General features: G+C 40.6%; 1 protein-coding gene across 7 annotated transcripts; it reads left to right on the top strand.

Annotated features, from left to right (window-relative positions):
• Positions 1-10,367: 10,367 nt before the first annotated feature.
• Positions 10,368-19,403, top strand: Smim8 (small integral membrane protein 8). Of its 7 annotated transcripts, none has more exons than XM_006237987.5 (4): positions 10,412-10,698; positions 13,421-13,482; positions 16,947-17,103; positions 18,931-19,403. In XM_006237987.5, exons 3-4 carry the CDS (start codon positions 16,969-16,971, stop codon positions 19,087-19,089), a joined length of 294 nt encoding a protein of 97 aa, XP_006238049.1. In that variant the 5' UTR covers positions 10,412-10,698; positions 13,421-13,482; positions 16,947-16,968; the 3' UTR covers positions 19,090-19,403. The 7 variants fall into 7 exon arrangements, 6 of the variants coding, with proteins under 6 accessions (XP_063143371.1, NP_001346807.1, XP_006238049.1 ...); XM_039109437.2 differs by lacking the exon at positions 13,421-13,482 and adding an exon at positions 13,130-13,267; XM_063287301.1 differs by lacking the exon at positions 13,421-13,482 and having other exon boundaries at positions 10,368-10,698; positions 17,755-19,403.
• The last annotated feature ends 38 nt before the right edge of the window (positions 19,404-19,441 follow it).

The raw sequence follows: 19,441 nt of genomic DNA, 5'->3' as shown, positions 1-19,441 counted from the left end.
ATATATGGAAAACGATCAATGTAATCCACTATATAAACAAACTGAGAGATAAAAACCACATGATCACTTCATTAGGTGCTGAGAAAGCATTTGACAAAATTCAGCACTCCTTCATGATAAAAGTCCTGGAAAGAATAGGAATTCAAGGCCTATACCTAAACATAGTAAAAGCCATATACAGCAAACCAGTAGCTAATATTAAACTAAATGGAGAGAGACTTGAAGCAATCCCACTAAAATCAGGGACTAGACAAGGCTGCCCACTCTCTCCCTACTTATTCAATATAGTTCTCAAAGTCCTAGCCAGAGCAATCAGACAACAAAAGGAGATCAAAGGGATACAAATTGGAAAGGAAGAAGTCAAAATATCACTATTTGCAGATGATGTAATAGTATATTTAAGTGACCCCAAAAGTTCCACCAGAGAACTACTAAACCTGATAAACACCTTCAGCAAAGTGGCTGGGTATAAAATTAACTCAAATAAATCAGTAGCCTTCCCCTACACACAAGAGAAACAAGCTGAGAAAGAAATTAGGGAAATGACACCCTTCATAATAGTCCCAAATAATATTAAATAATGACTTTAACCAAGCAAGTGAAAGATCTGTATGATAAGAACTTCAAGACACTGAGGAAAGAAATTGAAGAAGACCTCAGAAGATGGAAAGATCTCCCATGCTCATGGATTGGCAGGATTAATATAGTAAAAAAATGGCCATTTTACCAAAAGCAATCTACAGATTCAATGCAATCCCCATCAAAATTCCAATCCAATTCTTCAAAGAGTTAGACAGAACAATTTGCAAATTCATCTGGAATAACAAAAAACCCAGGATAGCTAAAGCTATCCTCAACAATAAAAGGACTTCAGGGGGAATCACTATCCCTGAACTCAAGCAGTATTACAGAGCAATAGTGATAAAAACTGTATGGTATTGGTACAGAGACAGACAGATAGACCAATGGAATAGAACCGAAGATCCAGAAATGAACCCAGACACCTGTGGTCACCTGATTTTTGACAAAGAAGCCAAAACCATCCAATGGAAAAAAGATAGCATTTTCAGCAAATGGTGCTGGTTCAACTGGAGGTCAGCATGTAGAAGAATGCAGATCGATCCATGCTTATCACCCTGTACAAAGCTTAAGACCAAATGGATTAAGGACTTCCACATCAAACCAGATACACTCAAACTAATAGAAGAAAAAGTGGGGAAGAATCTCGAACAGATGGGCACTGGAGAAAATTTCCTGAACAAAACACCAATGGCTTATGCTCTAAGATCAAGAATCGACAAATGGGATCTCATAAAACTGCAAAGCTTCTGTAAGGCAAAGGACACTGTTGTTAGGACAAAACAGCAACCAACAGATTGGGAAAAGATCTTTACCAATCCAACAACAGATAGAGGCCTTATATCCAAAATATACAAAGAACTCAAGAAGTTAGACTGCAGGCAGACAAATAACCCTATTAAAAAATGGGGTTCAGAGCTAAACAAAGAAGCTGAGGAATATGGAATGGCTGAGAAACACCTAAAGAAATGTTCAACATCTTTAGTCATAAGGGAAATGCAAATCAAAACAACCCTGAGATTTCACCTCACACCAGTGAGAATGGCTAAGATCAAAAACTCAGGTGACAGCAGATGCTAGCGAGGATGTGGAGAAAGAGGAACACTCCTCCATTGTTGGTGGGATTGCAGACTGGTACAACCATTCTGGAAATCAGTCTGGAGGTTCCTCAGAAAATTGGACATTGAACTGCCTGAGGATCCAGCTATACCTCTCTTGGGCATATACCCAAAAGATGCCCCAACATATAAAAAAGACACCTGCTCCACTATGTTCATATCAGCCTTATTTTTAATAGTCAGAAGTTGGAAAGAACTCAGATGCCCTTCAACAGAGGAATGGATACAGAAAATGTGGTACATCTACACAATGGAATATTACTCAGCTATCAAAAACAACGGCTTTATGAAATTCATAGGCAAATGGATAGAACTGGAAAATATCATCCTGAGTGAGGTAATCCAATCACAGAAAAATACACATGGTATGCACTCATTGATAAGTGGCTATTAGCCCAAATACTTGAATTATCCAAGATGCACAGAACACATGAAACTCAAGAAGGATGACCAAAATGCGAATGCTTCACTCCTTCTTTAAAAGGGGAACAAGAATACCCTTAGGAGGAGATAGGGAGGCAAAGTTTAGAACAGAGACTGAAGGAACGCCCATTCAGAGCCTGCCCCACATGTCGCCCATACTTATACAGCCACCAAACTAGATAAGATGGATGAAGCAAAGAAGTGCAGACTGACAGGAACCGGATATAGATCTCTCCTGAGAGACACAGACAGAATATGGCAAATACATAGGTGAATGCCAGCAACAAACCAACGAACTGAGAATGGGACCCCTGTTGAAGAAATCAGAGAAGGGACTGAAAGAGCTGAAGGGGCTTGAGACCCCATATGAACAACGATGCCAACCAACCAGAGCTTCCAGGGACTAAGCTACTACCCAAAGACTATACATGGACTGACCCTGGGTTCCAAATTCATACATAGCAATGAATAGCCTAGTAGGTGCACCAGTGGAAGGGGAATCCCTTGGTCCTGCCAAGGCTGGACCCCCAGTGAACTGGATTGTTGGGGGGTGGTATTGGGAGGAGGATTGAGAGGGGAACACCCACATAGAAGGGGAGGTGGAGGGGTTAGGGGGATCTTAGTCTGGAAACCGGGAAATGGAATAACATTTGAAATGTAAATCAGAATACCCAATTTAATAAAGATGGAGAAAAAGAAAACAAAACAAAAAAATAAAAACAACAACAACAAAAGACTAGAGCCTGGCATAACAATCATCAGAGAGGCTTAATCTGGCGACCGATAGGAGATGCAGAGACCCACAGCCAAACGTTAGGTGGAGCTCAGGGAATCTTGTAGAAGAGGGGAAAGAAGGATTAAGGGTATCAAGGGGTTGGGAATTTAGCTCAGTGGTAGAGCGATTGCCTAAGAAGCGCAAGGCCCTGGGTTCGGTCCCCAGCTCCGAAAAAAAGAACCCAAAAAAAAAAAAAAGGGTATCAAAAGTGTCAAGGACAGCACAAGAACAAGGCCCTCAAAATCAAGTAACCAGGGGTCAGAGGGGCTCCCAGGGCTCCCAGAGACTGAACTACATTCAAGGGGCCTGTATGGGTCTGACCTAGGTCCTCTGCACGCATGCTTTGGTTATATAATTTGGTGTTCTTGTGGGACCCCAAACAGTGGGAGTGGAGGCTGTCTCTGACTCTTCTGCCTGCTTTTGGGAACATTTTCCTCTTTCTGGGTTGTCTGGTGCAGCCTTGATACAAGGGCCTGTGCCTAGTCTTATTGTAACTTGTACCATGTTTGGTTGATATCCTTGGGAGGCCTGATCTTTTCTAAAGGGAAATGGAGGCAGAATGGATCTGGGGGTGAAGGGAAGTGAGAGAAAATCTCTGGGAAGGGGTAAGAGAGGGGGAACTTTTGGTCTGGGTGTAATATATGTGCAATATATAAGAGAAGAATAAAAATATATAATAAAAGAAGTAGAGGCAAATTTAGTTTTGTTTTTTTCTTTTTTAAATTCAGGTCTAGACTTGGCTTTCTATTGGCTAAGGTATTTTATAGGTCTGTACTTGCAAACATTAACATGAAGGTTCCTGTCTGGTGGAACATATAACCCCTAAGTAGTACACTTCGTTACTCCTTAGCTGTTAAATAATTTTGTCCATTAAAAACCCCCAAATAACAGGAAAACAATTTAAAATATCCAGCATCCCAAGCCATCAGGGAATTCGAATTAAAACTACTTTGAGATCTTATCTTACCCCATCAAAATAACCAGTATTGGTAAGAGGTGGCATCAGATGGCAAAGCTGTGGGTAAAGGGCATGTGTGGAGGTAATCAACCATTTTCAGTTGGACTTGAAGCTCACTGCGAGAGACAGAACCCATACCTGGCACTGTGGATGCAGCCAAGAACCTGAGACTATACCTGCCATGAGCCCTAGAGAAAAACGTAGTTCTATTACTCTGTGAAACAAACGTAGTAATGAAATAATTCTTAATTATCTACTGCAACACACATCAGTGCATGACTGTACCCTCATCAGAGAAGCAATGGATGGGAATTAAAACAGAAACTCACAACTGGTCAACATACAGAGAATAAGAGACTTTTGGCATAATCAGGCTTAGATGGGAATCTGTCTCACACCCCTCCCCTCAAGATTCTGGGAGGAGGAGGGGCTAGAAGGGTGAGAGCCAGACATGGTGGCTGACTTTAAAGAAACAGTGTTTTTCTGACACAACAGGCAGACAGAAGCACATATGAATTCACAGAGACTGGCAGCATGAGCGAACCTTCACAAGCTTAAGCCAGATAAAAGTCCAGCATGGGAATGGGTAAAAACATTTACTCTATAAATAACCTTGCCTTTTACACCGTCTGTCTCATTCCAACGTCCATGTTACTTAAGGAAAGTATCCAAGTTTTTGAATGAAAAGAGGAAGAGGAGAAAAAGTGGGGGATAGGGTGTGCAACATCAAAGATGAAGCAAGACAGTCTTTATCATGTGTTTGAACTTGAGGCTTTCTGGGGGTTTTGTTGCTGGTAGTGGGTGGGCCTTCCTTCCTTCCTTCCTTCCTTCCTTCCTTCCTTCCTTCCTTCCTTCCTTTCTTGGAGGCATCCTTGAACACTTCAGAATGCTGTTGTACTTTATCAAACATTGTGTGTGTCAGTGGCTCAGTTTCTTGTTTAGCGCCCTAAAATGATAGAGTTTAAAGCAAGTAAATGGAACTTCTAATCTTCCCAAAAGCCCCTGTCTGTTTTGCGAGTCTCAGGAAATATCTACTCAGAACAAATGTCATTGCATTACAAAAAAACTGCCCAGTCAACCATCTTTGCAATGTATTAGAAGTATGTTCCAGGTTCCAGAGATTGCCACTGCAACTGAAGTGCCCAGACCAGGCGCACTTTGCTCTTCATCGAGAGGGGAGGGAGGCACACTTGCTTTTTATCATAACCCAGGTAGTGGCTGTGTCTTTTCCCCATTGGTGGAGTCCAACTTCAATCCCATTCAACTACGTAGTCTGAAAAGAATTGGCACAGGAGAAATGAAGGAGTCTTAAAACATTTGCATAAAAGTGTTAAAAGGTGAGGGAGGGGTATTAGTCTTTGTCTCAAGTCCTAAACACAAATTTTTTAGTATTTGATAGAAACGGATCATATTTTATATTTCTTTCAATGATCACATATCATAAAGATTCATGTTTAGATCTTTTGTGTTTAATCCCAGCTATGAGAAACCATTGCTTTACCTGTTTACTGGAAGCTTTATTGGCTTAAAAGTTGGAATTCTCAGACATTTTTAAAATTGAAAATATATCCTTTTCTCATACAATACATTCTGTCTTAGTCAGGGTTTCTATTCCTGCACAAACATCATGACCAAGAAGCAAGTTGGGGAGGAAAGGGTTTGCCAGTACACATTCCGAAGATATACATATACATATACATATACATATACATATACATATACATATACATATACATATACATATACATATACATATACATATACATATACACATACACATACACATACACATACACATACACATACACATACACATACACATACATGTATGTATATATGTATGTATATATGTATGTATGTATATATGTATGTATGTATGTATAGTTTCTACTTCTGCTACTCCTCCCAATCTCTCTCCTCCTCAACTCCCCTCCCTTTCTGTCTCTCATTAGAAAAGAACAAACTTCTAAGAAATAACAAACATTACAAAATATAGCAAGATGAAACAAAACCTTCCATATTGAAGTCAGACACAGCAACCCAAAGGAGAAAAAGAGTTCAAAGATCAAACAATATGTTAAATCTGAGAACTTTGAGGAGAAAAGACCAAATCCACAATTGTCCAGTTAAAGCAAGCCCAGTTTTGGGATGCACGTGGGACTGGCCAGCTGGCTGTGTCACTGTAAGTTGGGATTTGAAAGAGCAGCCCCTGCTGACCCCTTGAAGTCCCTTTTATACGAGAGATAAGGTGAGACAGGCAAGAGAGTCAGCAGTTATCCATTGTCAGAGAGACAAGGAAAGGGAAGGAACAGGGGTAAGGATATACATCATAAGAATTGTGTCCTAAGTTTAATGTAGGCTGAAAAACATGTTTTGTGGTTTACATCAGATCTAAAACACAGGAATTTATTCTTAACTATAAGCAGCAACCATAAACCTGCACAGGACCAACAGTAGCCCATTCTTAACTGACTTAACTGTAAACAGAACCCTTAACCTGCACCGTACATTTTTCCTGTTTTGGTCTCAAATAAACATGCAAGGTATATTTTCCTGTTTTGATCTTACAAACAGAATTGGAGACCCTGCCGTTCTTACAGTCAGGAGTCCCATAAAAATACTAATACTAGCTATGATATACACACAGAGGACCTGGTGCAGACCCACGAAGGCCCTGTGTTTTCTGCTCCTGTCTCTGTAAGCTCATATGTGCGTTTTGCTTAGTTGGTTCAGAGGGCCCTGTAATCCTGGTGTCCTCCATCCCCTCTGACTCTTATCTTTCTGCCTTCTCTTCCACACGGTTCTCTGAGTTCTGAGGTGAGAGATTTAATAGAGACCTCCATTTAGACTCTGCATAATGTCTGGTTGTGGCTCTCTGTATCTGTTACCACCTGCTGCTGCAGGGAGCCTCTCTGATGATGAGCCTGTGTGGTGCCTGTGTGTGTGTGTGTGTGTGTGTGTGTGTGTGTGTGTGTGTGTGTGTGTGTGTGTGTTTGGTTTTACCCTACCTCTTTGGGCTATCTAGTCCTCAGATAATTTTCATTAAATGAGTTGAATCATGCATCCCTGTCCTCTAAGTAGAATCTATGTAATCTAAAGGCAATAATATTTGGTGGTTTTTCTGTTTTGTTTTCTTGGTTTTGAGTCCGGGTCTCATAAAACCATGTCTGGCCTTGAACTCATGAGGGCACCAAAATGACCTTGGACTCTTGATCCTCCTGCCTTGACCTCCTAAGTGCTGGGATGCCTGGCAACAAAATCTGATTTGATAAATAGAAAGGAAACTTCCCATATTGTCTAAACTAATGTTCTCCACAAGCAGTACCAGGGTAAGAAACATTAAGCATTTGTCTTTTCTGTAAAACATGTTTCTGATAAAAAGGCTAAATTTTTTAAATCTCCCTCCCTATCTGGTAAAACCTTTAGCCAAACGTTTAAGCCACCCCAACCTGGTAAAACTTATTTTTAAAAAGACTCCACTGTCACATTCCCAGAACTTCATGTCCTGGAGCAACGACTCTTTCTCCCTTTTCTTAATGTCTCTTACACCAATTCTTTAAAAAAAACAAAAAACAAAAAACAAAACTAGCCAATCTCAAAAGTCTGTGAGGTCTGACCCCAGGCAGTGAGGAAAAGATTTGGTTACTGCCTAAAACACCTCTCCTGTTCCATGTGCTTCTTGTTCTGCTTTTGTGTGGCAGACCAGAAGTAGGGTCTGCCTTATCCTGACACTTAGAGTGGTTTCTTTGTGACCCTGAACTTATTTCTAATAGCAGGGATAAAGGCAGCAACATGCAAACACTTGGATGAAAATTCTTTCTCTAGCGACCCCAACAAAGAAGAGGCTCAAGGGAAATAGGATCTTGACTTTTGCTTGGTGTTTTCTATCTGTACAGAATCAGTCGGAGCTTCCTTACCAGTTAAAATGCTTTCCTAGCCTCTGGCATCAAATTTTTAAAAAAATCACATTATCCCTTGGGCTGGAGAGATGGTCTAGCAATTAAAAGCAGTAGTTGTTGTTCCTAAAGACCTACCTTGAGTCCCAGCTCTCACATGGTGGTTCGTGTCAGGAGCCAACATAGGGTGAGCTAATAACTAGCAGGTGAAATCCTGAGATGGTCTCCCTCAGGTTAAAAAAATATCCATGACAGATTTGCTCTAATAGACAAGGCCCAGGAAAAATTCATTTTAGTAAAGATTTCTGCTATTAATATGCTTTTCCTGTTATTATTAAACATGAATAACAATCACTAGGTATTAGCCTATGCCTTTGAGCAGATCTCTGCAGAACAACAAAGATGTATTGTCTTGTAGTGATATTGTATAGTCAAATAGATGATTTTTTTTCTTTTTTCTTTTTTTTGTCGGAGCTGGGGACCGAACCCAGGGCCTTGCGCTTGCTAGGCAAGCGCTCTACTACTGAGCTAAATCCCCAACCCCTCAAATAGATGATTTCTTAATCTTTAATGATGATCCTATAAGAATTCCTATAATTATAGTAATTATTGAGCTCTTTTAATAACACTGCTATTAAATCCTTTCTGATCGTCAAAACTGCAATGAGTACTCTGCCAGTCTTCAGTGTCATGAGTTAGTTGCTTCTGAGGTGGTAAGCAGGCATTCTACTACTCGGAGCACATTCTAAGAGGTTGTAAAATCATTAACTAAATGTCATAAAAAGAAAATTGAAGATTATTATAGGTGCTTGGACAGAAGATTAAATATTGACTGGGTTTATCTGCACACAACTTCACTAATAACTTAGTTCAATGAACCTGTGGAGCTGAGACAGGTGATGGATGTTAGCCAGATAATTACTCCTAATATATGCATGTAAACATTCTCAGTTGTAAACTTCTTATTTGATTTATGATTTGAACTTGTGTGTAAACTTGTGATGAACTTTGTACCATGGGATCATGCATCTTGAAAGATGCATAAGTGCTGAGGACAAAGAGAGGAGAGCATTATTCTCTCCTTATCCCCCTCTGCTTAGATTTTTTTTTTTACATCCTGCTTTCCTTTTTTTCTTAGAGAGCTTTCATAGGAAACTTTACAACTTAGAAATTAACACTAAAATCACTTTTCAAAGTGTCTTCCTTTTCTTCCTGTGCCTTTGGCTAGCAAGCAGGCTGAAAGTTAGAGCCTCACAATTCCTGTGGAGCTAGAACGAAGGCTACTTCACTTAATCCCCTGCTGTTTTGGGATGAGGTGCTAAACAGTTTCTTGCCTCAGAGGAACCCGGAAGGCAGATCAGCTACTGAAGCAAGGTGACTTAGAATTGAGATACGGAAGCCTATTGTTATTATACAGTCATCCCAAATACCTCATAAGGCCAAATCTTATCCCCGCCGATGCTCGATGCTCTAGGGGAACCAGAACATGAAGGAAGACCTGTCAGGGCTGCCCCCAGGCTGGCTCACAATTGTCTTTAACTCTAGTTCAGGAATTCCATGCCCTCTTCTCCCTCCAAAGGCGTCAGATACAAAACTCATGCATAGACATATATGTAGACAAAATACCCATATACATAAAAATAGTAATAAAGAATAACGTTACCCAAAATAAATCACATGGACTATTAATCCCACCAGGCAAGAATAAGACTACTACCACAATTTTTGAGCTAAGCAAGCTTTATTAAATACTGGCCAGGACAAGGGACCCTGACCAAGTCCATACCCAGGACTCCCAGAATATGGTACCAAATTACATTAGTCAGAAGCTTAGAAAATCAAAACCTGCCTTCATCTAATCAGGGCAAGCATACATCTCAACATACTTCCTGGCTACAAAACTCCCACCTATGTGTGTACATCCTGTGAGGTTGGAACAACCAACCTTGTTTACAGAAGTGAAAGCAAGTGGCCTGTTATCTTACATGAATAGCCCCCAGCATTACACGAAGTTATCTGTTCTTGCCAAGAGAGGCTTACAGGTTAGAGGCATTAAGACATCTGTTTTATAGATGTCTAAAGCACAGTAATTTAAACTTAATGTATAATTTTAGCCTTCACAGGACAACTCAGGAGTCAGGATGGGAGGCCATAGAAAAGAGAGAGTGGAATTGGTTTTGAAAATTACCAGAAACAACATTCCCATTTGTCAACTGATAATCCACTCGAAAGAGTCAACCATCTTTGACGTTAATTATATCATCTACTTTGGCTTGGCGTCCTCCTTGTATAACAGGGCTAGCACTTATACTACTTTTAAAATGCCTGTCTTTGAGAAAATGCTGATAATGTATGACTTTTAAAATTAAATATAAGTGAACTACTAATAGCTATGTGAAAACCAAAACGATCAGTGTTATCAGAGGTCCCGTAACAAGTCTCTCTTTGACCCCTAGAGATCTAATGTGGGAATTATCTCCGATGAATGTGCTTTCCAAAGCCAGGGCTCCTGCAGAGTTCTGGGTCGGCCCGGACCCCTGCTCTGCGGCCTCCGGAGCATAGGTGGCGCTGTGGTGCGGCCTTTCCAGAAGCCTGTGGCTTGTGGTGCGGAGAGAGCGCACCTAGCAGGAGCGCAAGGGAAGGAACGCGCACTAGAGGGAGCGCTCCTGTAGGGGTGGACTGGAGGGACGGCGCGCTAGTGGGCGCTCACCAGCGGGAACGCAAGGGAGGGCACGCGACTGGTGGGAACGCACCTGCGGGAGCGCGCATTAGAAGGAGCGCACCGGGCGAACCGGAAGGGGAGCGCGGCAGCGGGCGTTCGCAAGGGACGCCGGGAGTCTCTGTGTCTAGCGGCGCCGGACAGGGAAACTTCCTTAGCTTTGCAATTGCCCAAGGTTAGGCTCCGCCGGCTCTCGCAGGGGCGGGTTGTGGTTTGCAGGAGATGCTAAGGTAGGTTGTTGGCAGTCGAATATTCAGACTTAATTGACCTTAGTTATTTATGGAAGCTTCGAAGGCACTTGGGTTATAGTCAGCTCTCCACCTTGCGCAGCGGTGTAGACCACAGCCTGGCAGGGAAGCCTGCCTGCCGACCACAGAAATTTTCATACTCGTTTATAAAGAAGATTTATACTGAGCTCCGTAGGAACCTTGGTGTCCGACCCCGGTCTGCAAAGCTTTACAGCCTTCAGGTACCTGCCACACTGACACCCTTTCCCCAATGTAGGGTAAATTACCAGATGTTTTTCTTTTAAAAGTTATATTTTACAGTAAAAACGGATAGAATTCATTTTTAAAAATCTAAGTGATCTCATAACACCCCCCCACCCCCGCCATCACCTCCCCTCCTTCCCGCAAGACAGGGTTTTTCTGTGTACAGCTGGCTGTCCTGGAACTCACTGTAGACCAGGCTAGCCTGAAACTCCGAGATCCGCCTGCTTCTGTCTCTCTAGTGCTGGACTTATCTTACAGGAGCTACATCTTGTAATACTTTATCAATGCAAAAATACTTTCCTCAGAAATAAATTTTGGAAAAAGATGCTGAGGAGATAGAATGGGAGTCCACTACAATCGGAAGAACTGGACATCGAGGGTAGGAAGCTTGGACTATCTGTAGGATGACCACTATTTCATTAACATCTTTCCTTTTAAGGATGTTAACTACACATCTATAATACTGTAGTCTGTAATACTACTCCTTTTATTAAGTGGAATCGGAGTTGTCACTTACTCCAGAGAGAGAGACAGAGACAGAGACAGAGACAGAAATTCACTTAAGAAGTACCAGAGTTGAGGTTAAGTATATGCCTCCTTTCCTCAAGCCATAAAGTCCACTGACTTTTCTCAGAGTTGTTCATATTAATTTAAACTATTGAAGGTGCCCTACTCCAGACTTGAAGTTACTTTCTTAAGCACTAAAAGAGTGTAATATGTGAAACATAATAACAAGAACATTTGTACTCTCCCTGAAGTCTTTTGTCTATTTGAGGCAATTCTCTATATATTTGAAAATAGATTAATTTTCCTAAAGCAATTCTCATATTGTTTGTATCTTCATACTTTCGCATACAGTGTAGTGTAGGTAGCCAAGCCAATCTTGTTCTAGTGAATTTTGTGTGTATAGCATGGGCAGTTCATTCATGCACACATGGGAAGTATGTATGTAGAATATGTAGAAGCCAGAGGTCAACCTGATGTTGTTCCTCAAGGCCCACCTACCTTCTTTTCAGAGACAGACTTTCTCACTGGGACCTGGGACTTACTGATCCCAAGGAGCTGACGGTCAGTGAGCCCAGAGATGAGTCTGCCTCCCTCTCCCCAGAAGTAGGGCTACAAGCACACACTGCAGGCAGGTTTTTATGTGCATGCTGGGGATCAATGCAGGTCCTCAGCACCTTTAGTGATTAAAAATATATTGTTTGACAGTTATCAAGTATTTATATAATAAGTTTTGGTGTTTTCTCCCTCATTGCTCACATATCCACCCAATGGACCCCTTCTTCCCAATAGGCGCGCGCTCTCTCTCTCTCTCTCTTTCTGTCTAAAATTATTTACCAGAGCAACATCAACTTCTCCACTAAGGAAAATGACACTTCCTCATTAGTTACCTGCTAATAGTCCCTCAGGGAAGAATGGGGTCTGGTGCTTATTTTATGTGAATAAGTGTTTGTGTGTATGTATATGTATGTACCATATGCATGTCTGGTACCCATGGAGGCCAGGAGAGAGTATTGGACCCCAGGAACTACAGTTACAGGTAGTTGTAGCCACCACACAGACTCTAGGAACTGGCCCTAGTCTTCTACGAGGGAAACAAATACTCGTACCTGCTGGGCCTTCTCTCCAGCCTAACTAGTGAATTTTCAAATGTTAGCTGCCAAATATATTGTGGATCATACCCATGAACAATAATTTTGGTATAGTAGAGGAGAAAACAAAACCCATACACCAAAAGATGACTGTCCTTTTTAGCTTGGACTTCCATATTGTGTCATAATTCACAAGCCCATTCTTTTGTCTTGAGGTAGACCCATTTCCCTCACAAGGAAGAAAAGGAACAAAATAAAATACATTCTGTTAGAGAGCAGCATATGAAGTAAGTGTTGCTTAGTATAAATCTTTATAAACAAGAATGAGAAATTCTGTTCATGGCATGAACACCCATGGTCTTGATCAATAATAGATAAGAAAGAAGTGGATGATGGGAAAGGAAGACAAAAATGCAGGCACCTGGACAGATCATAAAGCTAACAGGTGCACACATGGGCTAATCACCAAATTATTTAAGAGTAGTGCACTGACAGTTTCTCATCACCCCCACTGTACGTGCATATCTTTTAACATAAGGAAGGTATAACGAGAGGTTGATTAACGATATATGCAGATAAATAAGAGCAAGTTACTTCAGTGACAAACAGCAACAACAAAAGGGCAGACACTGAAGAGAGCGATGGGAAGGTTTAGAATGTTCAGATGGAAGCTTAACCTGGAAGTAACATTTCATGCGAGTGGTAGTGTCCAGGTAAGTTATCGCTGTGCCCTGGACTTGTGGTTAGTTCTGCAGTTTTTTTGGAATGGAACTTAGGTTTAGTTCTAGACTCATTGAAAATAGCCAATGAGCTTCTCCTAGAGTATAAGTCCACTTGTTGAAGTGGAGGTTTGTTTTCCCACACAGTGCCGGTAATTCAGATGTGAAGAACCAACCAAGATTTTACATTCTTCCTACTTCTTAAACTAGTAAGTCTTAAATCTCCATCCTAGCTACACATACAAAGTTCTGTGGAGCAAAGAAACAGACCAGGACTTTCTCTTACATGAAAAACTCTTTGTCCTTTCTTTGTCTCTAAGATTTATTTATTTTGTATATGTATATTATATATTATATATTACCTATTTATTTTACATATGTGTGTGTTGATTTTATATATTATTTTATACACTGTCGCTGTCTTCAGACACACCAGATCCCATTACAGATGGTTGTGACTCACTATGTGGTTGCTGAGAATTTAACTCAGGACCTCTGGAAGAGCAGTCAATGCTCTAACCATTCCTCTTTTTTTTTTTTTTTTTTTTTTTTGTAGTAGGCTTCAAATCAAAGTTTAATTCACACAATGAAAATTTACTCTTTAAACCAGGTGTGGGAAAAACTCAGATTTTAGAGGAGGAAAAACGACAATGCTTTCCCCACCATTCACATGGTTGCTGAGATCCAGTGGTCTATAAAGCTGTCTGCATATGAATGGTGGAAAGCAGGGATAGTTCTTGTGAGAGCTTCAAGCTTCACCTACAGGAAGACTGTTCAGTGAGGTATTTGAATGGGTTCTGCCCTCAGTTGCTTACCATCGCTGGTGTCCCAAGGTAAAGGTCTAAAGTGGTTGTTCTCACCCGTCCTAATGCTGAGGCCCTTTAAAACAAATTCCTCTTGTTGTGGTGACCCTCAGCCATAAAATTACTTTTGTTGCTGCTTTATAACTAACTTTGCTTCTGTTGTGAATCATAATGTAAATATCTGTACTTTCCAGTGGTCTCAGATACCTCTGTGAAAGGGTTATTTAATCCCAAGGGGTTATGACCCACAGGTTGAGACCTGCTGGTTTAAAGATTGGCTACAGGGAACAATTAACTCTTAAGAGTTAGTGAACCCCCACACTGTTCTAAGGTGGAATCCAAAAGTCTGGAATTATGGGCCAAGAGGAGTTGGCAGTAATAACTGTAGCATATGTGGAAAACCAATGAGGGAACAACCTTTACTTGACAGATGTACGAGGAATTTTTTTCCTCGTAAGCTGATGTTCCCAGCACTAAGTTAAGTACTGGTAGTGAATATTTAGTGATTGCTGCAGTTAAAGTATTTAAAAAAACAAAAAACAAAAAACTGAGCACCTAGTTTTCTCCATAACTATAACGTTGTAAAAACATTGCTTTTCATTTCTGTGAAACAGAAGACTTAATGACCAAGAATGCTTGTACGAAGCACCAGTACCCAAGTACGAATGTTTAAATCCTCATAACATTTACTGCACATGAAGTTGCAGCCTTTCTCCTGTTGTAGTTAACTTGAGTCTGTGGGGCTTTGCTCTCTCTACTTCCCTGCATTGTGTGGCAGGAACAATACCTGGAAGAAAAGAAGAACCAGAAGACAAAAGACACCTTTGGGTTTAACCAGATAGAGAAGAAGTGTTTAGATTAAGGAGGTTGTAGGTCCTTTCCTCATCAGAGAGTGCCAGCTGGACTGAGAACAGGTAGAAATGGCTGCCCTCTCTCTCTGTTTGGACAGGGGAGGGCTTTAGGGTCATGAAAGACAGCAGAGAGGCTGAGAGGAATATGAGTGGGCTGAAGTGGTTGGAGGAGATATTAAGAAAGGAACTGCTATGCAAGGGGGAAGTAAAAATGGCATAAATGAGGAAGGAATGGTGGTGATATTCTGTTCTCTGACTTAGCCCTGACTACTGTGTAACTACATCTTCACCTGCATTTCCAGAGGAAGGAGTAGGCGGAGGGGGGGGGGAGGGAAGGAGGCAGAGAAGGAATGGAAACAGAAATGGGAAGAGGCATTTTACCCAGCAGGGTCTAAAGCACCATTTAAAAGAAAACAAGTGGAGCTGGAGAGATGGCTCAGCCATTAAAGGGTAGGCTCACAACCAAGAATAAAAGGAAACAAGTGGCATTCGTTCATGGAGCACATCTAGGATTAAAGAGTGTTTGTTTGTTTGTTGTTTGTTGATATTTTAAGAGCTTTGGGTCCAGCATGATGGAGCACATGTTTATTCCCAGAGGAGGCAGGTCTCTGTCAGGAGCCATCATTAGAGAAGCTAATAAAGAGCAGGTGATCTTCCTGAGATGAATCTGCCTTAGATTAAAATCCATGACGGATTTGCTCTGATAGGCAAGGCCCCCAAGAAGTTCATTTTAGGAAAGATTCCTGCTATTAATATGCTTTTCCTGTTACTATTAAATATAACAATCACTAGGTATCACCTTTGAGCAGATCTCTGCAGAACAATCAAGATGTACTGTCTTGTAGTGATGCTATCTAGACAAATAAATAATAAGTCTATAGAATTCCTAATTTGATTCAAGTAACTTTAAGAAGAAAGTTTTTAGAGATGCCCTTAATTGTTAGAAAGATGTAGTAAAGTTAGAATCAATAATAGAAGGTGCCAACTCCTCAGAATAGAAAGTAAAGTCAGCATAACAAGAAATAATCGCGAGCTTTCGTAATCACACTAGTAAGAGGAATAGACTTGGGACAATTTTGTGTTCAAGGAGAAACATTTAAGTCCAAGGATAAAGTCACAGGTAAAACTGTTGCTTTGAACTTTTAATGAGTATTTATGATGAAACACTGCTTTGAACTTAATATCAACATCCTGTGTAACTCCCATTTGATGTAACATTTTATCTTTGAGGTTATTTTCTAAACTTTTTGTCTAAGAAGGTATAAAAAAGAACAGAGAAAAGAAAATTGGTGGTTGGTTGAATGGTTTGGCTTGGGGAACTTCGTCCTATCCATCCATCCATCCATCCATCCATCCATCCATCCATCTACACATGTATGTATGTTTGTGTGTAGGGTATGTATGTATGTGTGTAAGCATGCATGAATACTGTGGAGTTGATTGTGACAGATGGTCAGGCCTGGACAGAGTGTGGATGTATGAATGCTTGTGTATGTGTCTGTGCATCTTTGCCTGTATACAACATTTTAATTCTTTTCCTTTCCTTCCTCTCTGGTTCGCCAAGTGTTAACCGGTTTATCTGGAGAGGCTTCTGGCTAATTCACCAGAGAAAAGAGCACCAGCAATAAATCTTTTCACTGAATCCCCTGCTGTTTTATGATAAGATGCTAAATAGTTTCTGGCCTCAGAGGAACTCAGACCAGCAGGTTAGCTACCTCAGCGGCAAAGTGATTTAGGCTTAAGGCTGGTAAATGTTTTATTATTGTACAGCAACTCTAAAAACCTTGCAGGACCAAGTCTTATCCCTGCTGAAGCTCTTCCCCTCCTGTTCCTCAGGAAGAACCAAGAACCACCAGTGGGGCTACTCCCCTCTGCAGGTCTCTGTGAGTTCAAGGGTGACAGGGTCTAGTAGGGAGTTCTAGGCCAGCCAAGGCTGCATAGCAAGACTTTGTCTCAAATAAACAAAAGAGATTTTTTAAAAAAATAAGTACGAAGAAAAAAATATACATACTGTTTTAGGTAATAATCTTCAGTAGTCAAGATGTCTTCAGCACCGGATCCTCCAACAGTTAAAAAAGAACCATCAAAAGAGAGAAACTTTGAAAACCCAGGCCTCCGAGGGACGCACCCAACAACCTTGTTTCGAGCTGTGAATCCTGAGCTCTTCATTAAACCTGTAAGAAACACATCCAGGAGACTTGTTGACTTTCCTGTAGTGCTTGTTTACGGGGAGGAACTTTTATTCGACTACGAAGACCCCTAAGCTGGTCATGGTGGCTCACACCTGTAATCCCAGCTCTTGGGAGAAAAGGCAGGAGGATAATCAGGGTTTGAGGCCAGCCTGGGGCTACAACTGAGACCCTGTCTTAGACGGTAAAGGGAAATTCTAAATGCTCTTTCACATAGAAAACTCCAAAACATGTATTTATATACTGTTACATAAGTAGGTGAATTATTTCTATTGGTGTTGCAAACTAGTGAAGATATTTCATTTAATGAATTTTATTTTTAAATATAAATTCTACTTATAAAAATAAAATAAAATTTAAATACGATACTGAATTATTTCATACTTGATATAAATTTTAGTAATAGTCGTGACTATAAATTGTTTTAAGGTTAAACAACTTAAGTCATTAAAGTATTTAAAAGTCCTTGGCTGTCATGTAATTTCAGTTGTTGAAGGCATTTCACAGTGCAAATTTAAACTGCTCTGAGCTTGTAGCCTTTCTTAGATGTTTATCTGGATGAAAAAAAATTGACACTTGTTTTGAGATTAAGCTTTGAAAACACTAATAGTAGTTTCTCCTTGTTTATTTCTTTTCAGGTTCTGTATCAACCATGACCCCCAAATATTAATATTTGTTTTGACCAAAGAGGAAAAGGACATATAATTACTTATGTTCTTATAATTGTTCTATCTTATTATTGTCAGTTGTGCATTGTCTTTAGTTTATAAATCAAACTTTGTCATAGACAAGAGTTATAAGAAACCCATAGTACATACTGTATAAGGGTCTGGTACAATCTATGGTTTTAGGTATTTACTGAGGTTCTAGGAATGCTTCCTCCTTGGGCAAGGGTGATTAATATAGGAGGCATGGAGGGAGAAGCAGAAACTACTATTTGTATTGCTACCACACATGTGCACCATCCAAGGAAAAGCCAATTTAGTGAGTATAAACACGTACAAAGGTAGGCATATCTGGTTTATATATTTACAGGGATTGCAAAGATAGACAAGTACTTCTCTTGAAACTTTCCATCCCTTTAATTCAACGCTATATTGACTAAGCTAGCTCTGTCAGTCACCAGGGTCTCGAGGGAGTGAGTGAATGAGTGGGGATTAAAGGGGGGGGGGAAGACAATTACACAGCACTGTAACATGACCCCAGCAATTGCTGAGGCCCGATTTCAAATTCTTTCCTGAGCCTACTTCTTTGTCCTAGCCCAACATAAATATTCTTGCCAGTATCCTTGAAGCAGTATCTTGCAGTATCTCTACACTTTATCACTTTGATTTTAAGAGTCTTGAGTCTTCCAGCAATACTTCAAGGTAATTAAAACAGCATAGTATCTGTTTCAGTTGCTAAATTTCTTGAATAGTGTAGGTTCCCAAAGCAGGGTATATGTTTTCATTGGTGTGCATTACATAATTATGAAAGGTTTCTGTGACCATTGCCCATGTGCTGAGCAAGAGAAATGGCATGTGTACTACACCCCTCAAGTTCTAATTAAGTAAACTAAGTCACAGCTGCAGCTCAGAGAGGTAACAGCTCCAGAACAGCTCCATGCCTCTCTCCTCAGTGGCCTCTCACCTTCCTAGAGTGGAAGCCTAAGCTGTCCAGGCCACAGAAAGAAGGCTGGAGATGAGAAGCAAGACTCTTACATCACCTGTAAATTACTCCACAGTTAAGCTGATTGGATAAATGATTGTAACAAATCAAATGATTGAACGTACAGCCCTTCTACTTGTCACGCTACCCTTTTCTTTCTTTGGCAGAACAAACCTGTGATGGCTTTTGGATTGGTAGCCCTTTCACTCTGTGTGGCTTACATTGGTTATCTGCATGCAACGCAAGAGAACAAAAAGGACCTCTATGAAGCCATTGACAGTGAAGGGCATCGGTACATGAGGAGAAAAACATCCAAGTGGGACTAAATGCTCCTTCCTTCAGGCGAACCCTTATCTCAGGCTCTGGCACCTTTAGAGGAAAGACCATTGGTGCATGGAATTATGGTTTTTGTTCCATAATATGTTAACAAGGAAGAATATACAATTGAAAGCAATCTACTGTGCTAAGTTTAGTCTGGTTCCAGCTGAAGCTATTAAAGTCTGTGTAATAAAAGTACTCAGTACTGTTAAATTTGCATGGCGTTTCTAATGTTTTAAAGTGAATTGTGCCTTTACTGTTTAGTAGAGAAGATAGCCCCTTCAGCTACTGAAATCATGATTAAATGAAAGAATAAAACAAAGTGGCTAGAGTTTTTCATTTTAAACAATGTTACCCAAT

Source organism: Rattus norvegicus, chromosome 5 (genome assembly GCF_036323735.1).
Source record: "Rattus norvegicus strain BN/NHsdMcwi chromosome 5, GRCr8, whole genome shotgun sequence".
Taxonomy (NCBI): Eukaryota; Metazoa; Chordata; class Mammalia; order Rodentia; family Muridae; genus Rattus; species Rattus norvegicus.
The sequence above is the reverse complement of the archived record's forward strand: the minus strand, read 5'-3'. Positions and strand labels throughout refer to the sequence as shown.

Coding starts and splice junctions, on each gene's coding strand:
- Smim8 (NM_001359878.1), top strand. CDS start 16,969: ATGTCTTCAGCACCGGATCCTCCAACAGTTAAAAAAGAACCATCAAAA. Junction 17,104..18,930: donor CTGAGCTCTTCATTAAACCT/GTAAGAAACACA, acceptor TTTCTTTGGCAG/AACAAACCTGTGATGGCTTT.